At 48.5% G+C, this 14,133-nt stretch overlaps 1 protein-coding gene across 4 annotated transcripts in view; it reads right to left on the bottom strand.

The window, feature by feature from the left end:
- Positions 1-14,133, bottom strand: part of abhd12 (abhydrolase domain containing 12, lysophospholipase) — a 20,372-nt gene extending 6,239 nt beyond the window's left edge. For 2 of the 4 annotated variants that reach the window (XM_037123655.1, XM_037123654.1), the window contains exons 1-9: positions 12,446-12,830; positions 5,414-5,535; positions 5,071-5,176; positions 1,057-1,176; positions 946-976; positions 642-687; positions 401-533; positions 263-300; positions 69-148 (exon numbers count right to left, since the gene is read on the bottom strand). In XM_037123655.1, coding sequence (XP_036979550.1) covers positions 69-148; positions 263-300; positions 401-533; positions 642-687; positions 946-976; positions 1,057-1,176; positions 5,071-5,176; positions 5,414-5,535; positions 12,446-12,645 — 876 coding nt within the window. In that variant the 5' untranslated portion in view covers positions 12,646-12,830. Of the gene's footprint in view, positions 1-68; positions 149-262; positions 301-400; positions 534-641; positions 688-945; positions 977-1,056; positions 1,177-5,070; positions 5,177-5,413; positions 5,536-12,445; positions 12,831-13,653; positions 13,918-13,993 lie in introns of those variants that run through there. The other 2 variants (XM_037123656.1, XM_037123657.1) reach the window with 2 other exon arrangements.

The following is a 14,133-nucleotide window of genomic DNA, read 5'->3' as shown; positions in this document are numbered from 1 at the left end:
ACACACACACTGAGTACACACCAAACACACACCTACACCTGCACCTGCCGTGTGTGTGTATGTGTTACCATGGAGAAGGGGTGGCTCTTGGCCTCCTCTCTGATGTTGGTGAACGGAGACTCTAAGATGAGAGCGTCTGGAGGACTTCCTGAACAGAACATCAGAACTTCAGATTTAATGTTTAATGTCAGTGTTTATATTAGAGGTGTGTGTGTGTGTGTGTGTGTGTGTGTGTGTGTGTGTGTGTGTGTGTGTGTCTGACCTCTGTCACACAGCCGTCTCACCAGGTTGGTGGCAACTCTGAAACACACAAACAAAAACACCAATTTAATTATGACCTCACTGATATCGAGCTGTGTGTGTGTGTGTGTGTGTGTGTGCGTGTGCATGTGTGTGTTACCCCGTCCCCAGAGAGTGTCCCCAGACGTAAAGCGGCGTTTTGTCGTCCAACCGCTTCTTCAGCCAATCATACATGAAGAGGGCGTCTGATGTCATCCCCCCCTCTGATGGAGCGCCGTCTGAGTCCCCCCAGCCTGCACACACACACACACACACACACACACACACACACACACACACTCTTGTACTGGCGGTATTTAACGACCTCTCTGCTCGTTTAGTGTGAGTAAAGCTGTTGTCACCTCTGTAATCGAACGTGACCACGTGGTATCCTAACGAACTGAGGACCTGAAGGAAGACGGACAGTCAGTCAGCTGCTGGATGACATCATCAACTGCATCATCATTCAGCCTGCGTCTCTGATCAGCACAGATACTCTATTACTATCCTGTAAATACCCAGTACTTCTTAATATCAGCACATCATGTGAAGTGATTACTTTTTGTATCAATACTCTGAATCTGCAAAGTAACTAAAGTAATCTGATACATGAAGTGAAGAATAAGATATATATAGAAATGTACTGGAGTAAAAGTACTTAGTTACCTTGTAGAGCTGAACTCTGTGGTCTCCTCCTCTGCAGAGAAACAACACCAAGGTCAGACAGGAAACCCAGAGACTGACAGGTGTGTGTGTGTGTGTGTGTGTCTCCCTCACCTGGTCCCTGCGTTTCCATGGAGATAGAGGATGACAGAGTGGGAGGAGCTAAACTTGGAGTCGTACCAGTCGCCTTGTTTCCCCTGAGCTTCTCTCCACATCTGAGCAGGAACTGTGTGCCTGAAGACGGACAGACAGACACCCTGTTACCCATGATGCACCTGTGTCTGGTACCATCAAAATATCCTGAACAATTGTTGTGATGAAAAGTAACTGAAAACATTTACTCAAGTACTTTCCTCCTTCCTCCTTGAACCGGCACCTTATCGTGGTGGAGGAGTTTGAGCACCTGAATGATCCTAGGAGCTATGTTGTCCGGGGCTTAATGCCCCTGGTAGGGTCTCCCAAGGCAAACAGGTCCTAGGTGACAGGTCAGACTAAGATTGGTTCAAAAGCCCCCAATGATAGGGATTAAAACGAGGACGCGTACGTCGCCCGGATCGGCGTCACCGGGGCCCCACCCTGGAGCCAGGCCTGGGGTTGGGGCTCGCAGGCGAGCGCCTGGTGGCCGGGTCTTAGCCCACGGGACCCGGCCGGGCTCAGCCCTAAGGAGCGACGTGGGCCCGCCCTCCTGTGGGCTCACCACTCGCAGGAGGGTCCAGAAGGGGCAGGTGCCGTGTGATTTGGGTGGCGGTCGTGGGCGGGGGCCCCGGCGACCCAATCCCCGGATGGTGACTCTAGGGACATGGAATGTCACCTCACTGGGGGGGAAAGAGCCTGAGCTGGTGCGAGAGGTTGAGCGGTACCGACTAGAGATAGTCGGGCTCTCCTCTACGCACAGCCTGGGCTCTGGAACTGAACTCCTTGAGAGAGGCTGGACTCTCTTCTACTCTGGAGTTGCCCGCAGTGAGAGGCGGCGAGCTGGTGTGGGCTTGCTTATAGCTCCTCGGCTCAGCCGCCATGTGTTGGAGTTTACCCCAGTGAACGAGAGGGTCGTTTCCCAGCGCCTTCGGGTCGGGGATAGGTCTCTCACTGTTGTTTCGGCTTATGGGCCGAACAGCAGTGCAGAGTACCCGGCCTTCTTGGAGTCCCTGGGAGGGGTACTGGAGAGTGCACCAACCGGGGACTCCGTCGTTCTTCTGGGGGACTTCAACGCTCACGTGGGCAGCGACAGTGTTACCTGGAGGGGTGTGATTGGGAGGAACGGCCTCCCCGATCTGAACCAGAGTGGTGTTTTGTCATTGGACTTCTGTGCTAGTCACGGTTTGTCCATAACGAACACCATGATCAAACATAAGGGTGTCCATATGTGCACATGGCACCAGGACACCCTAGGCCGGAGGTCAATGATTGACTTTGTGGTCGTGTCATCTGGCCTCCGGCCATATGTCTTGGACACTCGGGTGAAGAGAGGGACTGAGCTGTCAACTGATCACCACCTGGTGGTGAGTCTGATCCGTTGGCAGGGGAGGAAGCTGGACAGACCTGGCAGACCCAAACGTATTGTGAGGGTCTGCTGGGAACGTCTGGCAGAACCCTCTGTCAAAGAGGTCTTTAACTCCCACCTCCGGGAGAGCTTGGACCTGATCCCGAGGGAGGCTGGAGACATTGAGTCCGAATGGACCATGTTCTCCACTTCTATTGTTGATGCGGCTGTCCGGAGCTGTGGCCGTAGGGTCTCCGGTGCCTGTCGTGGCGGCAATCCCCGAACCCGGTGGTGGACTCCGGAAGTAAGGGATGCTGTCAAGCTGAAGAAGGAGTCCTACCGGGCCTGGTTGGCCCGGGGGACTCCTGAAGCAGCTGACGGGCACCGGCGGGCCAGGCGAGCGGCAGCACGGGCAGTCGCGGAAGCAAAAACTCGGGTCTGGGAAAAGTTCGGAGAGGCCATGGAGGAGGACTATCGGTCAGCCTCAAGGAAATTCTGGCAAACCATCCGGCGCCTCAGGAGGGGGAAGCAGTTCTCCACCAACACTCTTTACGGTGGGGGTGGGGATCTGTTGACCTCGACTGGGGATATTGTCGGGCGGTGGAAGGAATACTTCGAGGATCTCCTCAATCCCACTGACATGTCTTCCATAGAGGAAGCAGAGGCTGGGGACTCAGAGGTTTACTCATTCATCACCCAAGCTGAAGTCACTGAGGTAGTTGGGAAGCTAATCGGTGGCAAAGCACCGGGGGTGGATGAGATCCGCCCTGAGTACCTCAAGTCTCTGGATGTTGTAGGGCTGTCTTGGTTGACACGTCTCTGCAACATTGCATGGCAGTCGGGGATAGTGCCTCTGGACTGGCAGACCGGGGTGGTGGTCCCCCTATTTAAAAAGGGGGACCGGAGGGTGTGTTCCAACTATCGGGGGATCACACTCCTCAGCCTCCCTGGGAAAGTCTATTCCAGGGTACTGGAGAGGAGAATTCGGCCGATAGTCGAACCTCGGATCCAGGAGGAACAATGCGGTTTTCGTCCGGGCCGCGGAACACTGGACCAGCTCCATACCCTCCGCAGGGTACTCGAGGGTTCATGGGAGTTTGCCCAACCAGTCCACATGTGTTTTGTGGACTTGGAGAAGGCATTCGACCGTGTCCCTCGTGGCATTCTGTGGGAGGTGCTCCAAGAGTACGGGGTCGGGGGCCCCCTGTTAAGGGCCGTACGGTCCCTGTACGAGCGGAGCAGGAGCTTGGTTCGCATTGCCGGCAGTAAGTCGGACCTGTTCCCGGTGCATGTTGGACTCCGGCAGGGCTGCCCTTTGTCACCGGTTCTGTTCATTATTTTCATGGACAGAATTTCTAGGCGCAGCCACGGGCCGGAGGGGATCTGGTTCGGGAGCCACAGGATTTCATCTCTGCTTTTTGCGGATGATGTGGTCTTGTTGGCTCCGTCGGGCCGGGACCTCCAGCATGTCCTGGGGCGGTTTGCAGCCGAGTGTGAATCGGCTGGGATGAGAATCAGCACCTCCAAATCCGAGGCCATGGTTCTTGACCGGAAAAAGGTGGCTTGTCCCCTCCGGGTTGGGGGAGAGCTACTGCCTCAGGTGGAGGAGTTTAAGTATCTTGGGGTCTTGTTCACGAGTGAGGGAACGATGGAGCGTGAGATTGACAGGCAGATCGGTGCGGCGGCCGCAGTAATGCGGTCGTTATACCGGTCTGTCGTGGTGAAGAGAGAGCTGAGTCGAAAGGCAAAGCTCTCGATTTACCGGTCAATCTATGTTCCTACCCTCACCTATGGTCATGAACTTTGGGTCATGACCGAAGGAATAAGATCCCGGATACAAGCGGCTGAAATGAGTTTCCTCCGCAGGGTGGCAGGGTGCTCCCTTAGAGATAGGGTGAGGAGCTCTGTCACCCGGGAGGAGCTCGGAGTAGAGCCGTTGCTCCTCCACATCGAGAGGAGTCAGTTGAGGTGGCTCGGGCATCTGTTTCGGATGCCCCGGGACGCCTTCCTCGGGAGGTGTTCCTGGCATGTCCCGCTGGGAGGAGACCCAGGGGAAGACCCAGGACACGCTGGAGCGACTATGTCGGCCAGCTGGCCTGGGAACGCCTTGGGATCCTCCCAGAAGAGCTGGAGGAAGTGTCCGGGGTGAGGGAAGTCTGGGTGTCCCTTCTCAGACAGCTGCCCCCGCGACCCGGTACCGGATAAAGCGGAAGAAGATGGATGGATGGATGGACTTTCCTCCTGTCACTTTCTACTTCTGCTCCATTACAAAACAGAGAGAAATGTTTTACTGAATTACTTACATGATAATACAAACTGACCTCAGATCAGATCTGATGATCAACACATCTATCATCATCATCATCACAATCAATATTTTTATCTGACTGTCGATAAAAATGTGTTTAGACAAGCAGGACTCTGATGCAGCGTGTAATCTGTAATCTGTAATCTGTAAACTAAAGAAATCAAATTACCGTCATGGAGTCGAAGATTAAAGTAGCAGAAAATGGTAATATTTAAGTAACAATTAAAAATGTAACTAATTACAGTACTTGAGTAGATGTATTCAGTTACATTCAATCACTGGAACCTGACTGATACTCAGTGTGCTGTAAGTTATTGATCTCCTACAGGAAGTGATTTACCAGACTCCGATCTTCAGTCCGCTCTCCGGCTCCAGGTAGAAGTTGTGTGTGTGGTTCAGTCCCTGGTCCAGAGGCCGCTTCAGGTCTATGAAGTAGGGCAGCCTCACTGTGGGGGGTCACATGACAGGTCACATGACAGGTCACTCATCTCCTGTTACCTCAGATGTCAATCACTGTGTCCCCGCCCACTTCCTGTCCTCTCAGGTCTCAGCAGGAAGACTCAAGATCACATTCACACACACACACACACACACACACACACATTAATGTACTTAACTAAAGTACTTTTACTTGAGTAAAAGCAGGATGAAGGTTGTTGGTGTCTTTATGTTGACACACTCACCGAAGTTGAGGAAGACGAGTTTGGCCTGGATGGACGGACACAGTTTGATGAGGAAGGGGATGGAGACGTAGACGACCAGCAGCCACAACATGAACCTCTTCAGCTTCCCCACCAGACCCAACCTGAGGACGGACCGCACAGTCAGCACTGCTGCAGAGGCCTCAACCACGCCCCTGTTACTCTATGACATCACTGACTCCCTCACTGGTGTGTGAGTGCCACCTGCTGGTAATCAGCTTCACGGCGATCCGTTTCATTTTATCAGACAAAAGTTCTGATACACATTTAATCACACAGGACATTCAACAAGACTTCTTCTGTGTTTTAGTATTTTTTAAGTATATTTCACCTGTTTTCAGGTGCGTACGGTGAACAGATTCTGTTGGTTTCTACAGTGAAACAGGGTCAACTGTTCTGATCCATTAACAAGTTTGTGATAAGATCAATTTTTGCATCAGAATTCCTCCAGAGATTATAAAATACTAAAAACAGACTCAACTGGTCCGACAGCTTCACCAGAGACCTCAGAGTCCTGGCTGACAGCATAGCTAACATCGCTAACAGCATAGCTAACATCGTAGCTAACATCGCTAACAGCATAGCTAACATCATAGCTAACATCGTAGCTATCATCGTAGCTATCATCGTAGCTAACAGCATAGCTAACATCGTAGCTAACAGCATAGCTAACATCATAGCTATCATCGCTAACAGCATAGCTAACATCGTAGCTAACAGCATAGCTAACATCATAGCTAACAGCATAGCTAACATCGTAACTATCATCGCTAACAGCATAGCTAACATCGTAGCTATCATCGCTAACAGCACCACCTGGTTCCAGCTGCTTCTCTTTGAGTTTTAGCTGTCGTTTGTTCACTTTGTAAAAACGGCATTTTCACAATTTCTGGTGTTTTTAGACAAAACGTTGAATCTATTGTGAAATGAACTTAAGTTCTTTTCCCAAAGAAACAACTCGTGGGTCATCAGATGATTTTATTTGAAGGCCATGCTCGGTTCAGGATGTTCATTATCTAATCAATAAACCAGATTCTGGTTCATGTATTGATCTCTGAGCACCTGAAGCAGCTCCACAGATCTATTTTAGTCTGAACAGGTTACAGAAGAAAGGTGTTATCTGAGCCCGCAATGTGTGTGTGTGTGTGTGTGTGTGTGTGTGTGTGTGTGTGTGTGTGTGTAAGCTGAGCTGTCTGTTACAGGATCCAGCAGCTCGTTGGACTTTAATTATTCATTTAACCACAGAGAGTCTGAAGAACTTCAAGAGAGAAACTGCTTTTATTTTCAAGTTTGGTGTAAAATTAAACATTTCTTTGTTTTTATTCCTCATTGACTTCAGTTACATTATTATATTATATTACATTATATTATATAATATTATATTATCATGATAAGATGAATAACTGTTTTAAGGCCCTCTGCTGTTGAAGGTCGTGTTCAGTGTCCTTCAGTACTCGGATCATTACGACAGTAAAGGTACAAATACTGCAGCACTCACTCAGTTACTCTTTACTAGCTCATTCTCTCCTGATGAATAAAGAAGAACTACAGAACATGTTGTGATGAGACCAGACGTCTGCACACACTCCTGACCAGGACAAGGGCTGGATGGGAGTGAGGACGGGTACTGGTCGGTACAGGTCAGTACTGGTCGGTACAGGTCGGTACTGGTCGGTACTGGTCGGTACTGGTCGGTACTGGTCAGTACTGGTCAGTACTGGTCAGTACTGGTCGGTACAGGTCGGTACTGGTCGGTACAGGTCGGTACAGGTCGGTACTGGTCGGTACAGGTCAGTACTGGTCGGTACTGGTCAGTACAGGTCGGTACAGGTCGGTACAGGTCGGTACAGGTCAGTACTGGTCGGTACAGGTCGGTACTGGTCGGTACTGGTCGGCACAGGGCGGTACTGGTCGGTACAGGTCGGTACAGGTCAGTACTGGTCGGTACAGGTCGGTACTGGTCGGCACTGGTCGGTACAGGGCGGTACTGGTCGGCACTGGTCGGTACAGGGCGGATCCGGACGGACAGCCGCCGTCTCAGACAGACAGAACAGATTCGTCAGGCGGCTTCTTGGTCTCAGCTGTTTCTGATCTTCATCTTATTTATCGAGATCATTCTGACAAGAACCAGACAAAAAGACCTGAAGGTTCTTTTAGTCCAGTTAGTTTGAGCTCGCTCAGTGCGTCTGTGGTTATTTATAGAGACATATTTATAGAAACATTTCAGACGTCTTCAAACATCATCTGGGTCAGTTCTGATCCGGTTCTGATCCGGTTCTGATCCAGCTGCTCAGACTGAAAATGTTCAATGTTAGTAATCTATGAGACTGTAAACTCTCATTTAAACTGTGTCCTACACTTCTCATCCTCACAGAGCACACACACACACACCCCCACACACACCCACACACACACACACACACACACACACACACACACACACACACCCACCCACACACACACACACACACACACACCTCTGCGGTTGGCTCACCGCTGTGTGACCTTGAGGTTGCAGCACTCGCTGTGACATCAGCTAATAACTGCAGGCTGCTGCTGAACGCACCACCGACCAGCCTGTGTGTGTGTGTGTGTGTGTGTGTGTGTGTGTGTGTGTGTGTGTGTGTGTGTGTGTGTGTGTGTGTGTGTGTGTGTGTGTACCTGTGTCTGGTACCATCAAAATATCCTGAACAACTGTTGTGATGAAAAGTAACTAAAAACATTTACTCAAGTACTTTCCTCCTGTCACTTTCTACTTCTGCTCCATTACATCTCACAATCAATATTTTTATCTGACTGACGATAAAAATGTATTTAGACAAGCAGGACTCTGACACAGCGTGTAATCTGTAATCTGTAAACTAACTAAAGAAATCAAATTACCGCTGTGTGTGTGTGTGTGTGTGTGTGTGTGTGTGTGTGTACATTAAACTGATTCAGGGTCAGATGTGTTGATGTTAAGTAAACAGTGAAGCTCTTCACTCCAAAGACTCAAACAACGTTTAAAGATTTAAAAAAAGATTCATTTCCTTTAAAGACACTTCAATGTGTCAGAACCGTGCTCTGATGTCAGGAGACATCTCAGTCTGGGTCAAACTGAACTGTGGTTCTGTTCGCCTTTAGAATGAAAACATGTTTTTGGATCGATCGCAGGAAGTTCTGTCAGAAAGAGAAAAACCAAGCGGACAAACAGAACGAGCTGCAGGAGCTCCTGAGACGCTGCAGCTCATCTCACTTCATGAAGAGTCAGCTGGAAAAACCCGTCTGAAGCGTCAACGAGCCATCGATTAGAACCGCAGAGAGAAACAGCTGACGGGGCGAAACCAACAGATCCAATAACCACCTGACAGAAACGTGAGCCGGGATGGAGGCGAGCCGATGGAGCCTGAGAGCCGCCTCGTCTCCGTCCATCATCTCAGGACGTTAATAATGAAGCCGGTAAACACTCAGCCTGAGTGCTGCTGGGCTCGGATCACAGCGGATCCATCCTCACTGTACAGAACCACAGACCCAACAAACACACGCTGCAGTGACCCGACCCAAAGAGATGCTGAGTCATGTCTGGTGCATGAGCTTCTTCACTCACATCGTCCATAATAATAAAAAACATTAAAGTGTTCAAACAGTTTGTAGCTGAAACTATCAGTCGATTAATCATCAGGAAACTAACGAGCGTCCATCTTAACGACGTCATCCGTCTTTGTCCTGTGAAAACTTTTGGTTTCATGTCACAGAGACGCTGCTGAAGGATCTGATTCACTTTTGTCCCAAAATATTCTATAAACTTTGAAATAAAACTTGGATTCACGTCACCAGAACAGTTTGTTTCATGTGAATCTGAAATGTATAATCATAAATCATGTGAACACGGTCAGTACTCCTGACAAACTTCTAGTTTTCTTTCACCTGACTGGTTTGAACTTCAGCAGTAACTTTCCTCAACAATGACCCAGAGACGACTTCTGATGTGCGATCAAGGATCAATAAAGGATCAATAAACGGCTGTAAGCTCGTCTCCCGTCACTTTCTTTAGTTTGGACTAAAAGACGATCGATGACAGCGATCAGCTGAGCGTGTGTGTGATGAAGGTTTGCAGCTCAGACGCTGACTCAGTCCGACTGCTCAGACTTCTTCTTTCACTCTCGACGTGACAACAGGAATCAAACTCGTGACCTGAGCTCATCAGAGAGAAGTGACCTCGCTGCTGACATGCCGAATAAACATAATGTGAGTAAGAAACAGGCAGAGCGGCTCTTTGAAGACGGCCGGTCACTTCCTCCTCTCTTCTCCACACAGATCTAATCTTAGAGTTCAGGTCTGTTAACAAGGTCGGACTCGTTCAGTCCACAGAGACGTTAACGAGTCTCGTCACAGAGCTCAGAGGACAAACGGGCCGATCCAACACAGGCCCGGTCCTCAGGGTCGGGTCCGGGTGTCAGGAGTCTGGTTCTGGTTGTGACAGAGGTGTCAGGTGGCGTGTTGGTCCACGTGTTCGTCCAAACAGACTCTTCAAATTTCAGCACCACATGCACTGAGGTGCTGTCAGGAGGCTAACTGGTTAGCATGTTAGCTTCAGTAGAGAAATCACAGAGGCAAAAGTTCAATCAGTTCGTTAATCAATACTCAGATAATCAATAATTATGAATCATTAATAACATGAAAGCTGTTTAAAGCACTGATGTGATGTGGACTCAACATGAGTTACAGCAGAAAGAATAAACAAATTATTGAATTTTAAACCAAATGCCACAAAATGCTGATGTAATTTTAATCAGCGAGCTTCTGACAAACACGAGGATGTGATGACATCAGTTTGAGTAAAATGTCTTCTGGTATTTTTTTAATTATTTCTTACTTGTATTTTATGTAGATACATTTTCTCACACCAGTATTTTGTGTTTTATTTTGGATATATTATTAATCTGTTATATCACTTCTGTTCTCTGTTATTGAAAGACAGTCAGTATTTTCTGCTCTGTGTCCAGTTGGTCTGTGAACGCGTCCCGGCTGTCGTTGGACCGTTTCAGCCGGCTGATCCGGTCGTTCGGGTCGACCTTCTGTTGGACTTTAAGCTGCGTTGCGTCGTTAATGAGGATTAGAAGAAGAAGAAGAGTGGAGCTGACAGGACGCACGGCGGCAGAGCTCTGCTTCAAACGGCTGCTCGTCAGTAATCAGAAACAGATTTATTTCAGTTTATATCAAACTTAAAGAACTACGGAGAGTGAAGTGGGTCAAAGCTGAAGCAGGAAGTGACTCAGCACAATCTGATGACGAATCAGTTTAGTAAACCGGGTTCAACTGTTTGTTCACTTCCTGTCTGATGGTCTGACCTGATGTTGCCTTCAGGGACTCACGATTACATCATATCAGCAACACAGTGTGAAGAAAACAGGAAGGAGGGCTGAACTACCAAAATAACCAAATAACCAAAATAAATAGTTCTGTCAGATAAACTGATCAGTGTCTGTGTTTCCTCTGAAGGTGTCCAGACTCAGAACCTCAGCACACTGTGTACTGCAGCGCATCACAGGGACCTCGTGGTTCTGTGTCAGCTGGTCGGGTCCAGAAATGTCCACAAACAACAAGCGAGCGGCACCACAGCTGCCCCGAGAAAACTGTCCTGCGCTGACAGTGTCACTCCAATAGCAGTGTGCAGGTATAATCATGAACATGTACTTGAAGTATCAAAATACTAGGCCCGAATATGAAGCTACTGTCAGGTTAGCTTAGCTTAGCATAAAGACTAGAAATAAAGGGAAACTGTTAGCCTGGTTCAGTCCAGAAGTACAAAGAAATCCACCTGGCAGCTCTGAAGCTCTCTGACCTGCGTGTTGGATCTCGTTTGTTCATTCAGGACAAAAACTGAAGAAGTTGTGAAGTTTCTGGGACGTGAGTGTTTCCTGGTTGGGCCCAGTGAGCAAAAAGAATAAAACGTAGATCCAGACCTGAAGCAGAGCCGCAGAATATAAACTTTTTACAGTTTGGACAAACGTCTCAATCAGAAACTACTCGATGGGTTTTTGTGATGACGAAGTTTCAGCCAAGCGTTCCTGACGTGGATCCACTGAAGCCGTCAGCGCCCTCTAGTGCACAAACTGTCATGCAGAGTGTTTACACACTCATTCAAATCCAGCTGACACAAAACTAGCTGGATGAATGAGTGATGAAAAGCAGGAGTCCTGGTGGAGAGAGGAGGACGAGCTGAAGCTGCTCTGAAGTCTGTTGGGACACAGAAACTGTGGCTGCGATGTGACGAGCGAAAGCTGAGCTGAGAGTCGCAGCTCAGACGAGCTTCAGTCCGACTTAAACTGGACGTGTGGATAAAAACAGCAGAGCCACAAACTGTCAGCGAGGCCGTCACGCAAATGTGCAGCACCAGCACCTGTTCAGGTGCAGTGATGACGTCACTGTGTCACTGAGAGGACCAGCAGCTTCCGGTCTGACCAGTCGGACCGGTCCACTGCAGCGTGTACTGACAGAATCCTGCCGTGCTCATCAACCAGGGTCCAGTATTACAATCAATAAATCAATAAAACTAAATCAATTACAAGCTGAGATTTGCTTTAAATGAAAAATGAATAAATAAAATCATATTCAAATTTTTCTTTTTAGAAACATTTTATATTATTTCTTCCATTTTAATAATTTCTGGAGGTTTTACATTCAGTACTTCCTACTGTCACCAACACTTTATTCTGTTTCATGTTTCAATTATTTAAGTTTTCATAATTCATTATTTATGTTTTTAGCATTTTATCCACATCTGAATGTCACCGACTGTGTTCTGTTCGGTTGGGTTCTGTTTTTGGACCAGCAGTAGCTCATCACACACTGAACTGACCGTCTGTTCTTCTCTCAGCTCAGAGTTCTGACTGTCCGAACCGACGCTTCTATTCACACTTGATTATCACGTTGTCTCATCAACACAACATGTTAGTGTCCTCATACAAACTGACGGAAACACAGTCCAGGTGCTAACACCTGTCCCGGCCCCGGTCCCGGTCCCGGTCTTACCTCCTGAACGGTTTCCCCATGCTGCCCTCCTCTCCAGGGCCCTGCCGGCCGCCCGCTGCGGGCCCCGCTGCCTCCCTGCCGGGACGCTGCTTCAGGTCCGGGTCGCTGTCCAGCAGAGTGCCGGTGGTCCCGCTGTCATGCTCCGCAGTCAGCGAGTTGTTCCGCTTTCTCATCACTGGAAACGACAGACAACCGAACATTAACCGGAGGAACAGCGGCTGAAGTACGAGCCGTCACTGCGGGCCTGTCAGCGGGAAGGAGGCCGTTAGCTGGCCGGGCGGTGGAGCGGTGAGAGCCGGTGAGGACGGAGCTGAGTCCCCGCTGTGCCTCGAGCTCACTGCCTGCACTGAGATCCGCAGAGAGCCGCTGATCAGCGCCGAGCCGCCGCAGCCAATCACAGCGCAGGAGCACAAACACGTGGTCTCACCATGATGCGTCCACGGCCCCCTGGGAGCCTCGGAGCAACGACAACCAAAACAAAACCGGTTTAAAGAAACCGGAAAAAATGTAAGTAGTGCAATTGTGCCTTCACGTGAAGCTCGGAAAGTTCCGTTAAACATATAATCACGAGAGGCTTTTTGGGGAGTAATTAACAACAGCACGAACTAAATAACGGAAAGATAACACACTTACCTAAAACACAAAACAACTGAAGAAAAAAATAAACATAATCATATCTGCAGTAGGGACGCAATAATCTGACATTTTCCCTGCTATACCAGTCGATAATGGTCCAATACCCGTGATCTCTTCTTCCCCAGTGCTAAAGTAAGTGTTCAGATTATTTGTTTAAAGTTTTAGAACTAATACCTCTGAAAAGAGTAATTCATTCACAACGTTGTGAAGTATTATCACTTAGTCTTCTGCATTATATTATACAAGACCACCCGACAGAGACTGGGACAGTAATTGAGTAACAGTTCTTCATGACATTACACCACCTGTGTGGAGAAACTAAAATGTGCTGTCAATACACCTGAATCGATACTTTCAGCGTCAAAAGTTTGACGGTTTCAGGTGAAGGCGGCATTGAACACAACGCGTCCATGCTGTGCACTTTTTCACACTCAAACATTTTGACTTTTACTTTGTTTTTTACTTCACTGGTTTTGTTCCAGCTCCAGTTCTGCCTTCCCGGTCCGTATTTGGGAAGAAAAAGTTGATGCTGTAAATGTCAAAACACAAATAACCCAAAAACAGATATTTACCATTCTGGGGACATATTTCTTGGGTCCGGTGTACCTTGAATGCAGCATTAGACAGAGTGAATAAGTTAGCAGCGACGCTAATCCGCTAATACACACGTTTGTCACTTTTCTTCAGTTGTTTATGAACACACAGAGTCAGTTGTCACGTCTGTCCGCGGAGGTTCTGTGCCGCCAGTCGAAGCTGTCGGACGGGTTTATTTTTAACCGGCTGCTGCTGCGAGGCTGCGCTGTTTGCTAACCGGAAGTCAGAACATGGTAATGCTAAAAACGGTGATGTTACAGCGTTAAACTGCGTTTCTCCACAGAAAACTGTCATCGTAAATAAAACACACACTCTTACCTCTCAGTCCGGTAAATATGAAGCGACTTCACAACATGGCTGCCTTAAAAAAAGAGTTTAAAATGTACAACAGGAAGCTGGAGTCGTCAGCGCAATGTTTGTCCCTACACGGCAGCCGGAGCTTCGCGTCGTCTTGTCAC

The sequence above is a fragment of the Acanthopagrus latus genome, chromosome 15 (genome assembly GCF_904848185.1).
Source record: "Acanthopagrus latus isolate v.2019 chromosome 15, fAcaLat1.1, whole genome shotgun sequence".
Classification (NCBI taxonomy): Eukaryota; Metazoa; Chordata; class Actinopteri; order Spariformes; family Sparidae; genus Acanthopagrus; species Acanthopagrus latus.
Note: the sequence above shows the minus strand (reverse complement) of the source record. Positions and strands in the feature narration are given on the sequence as shown.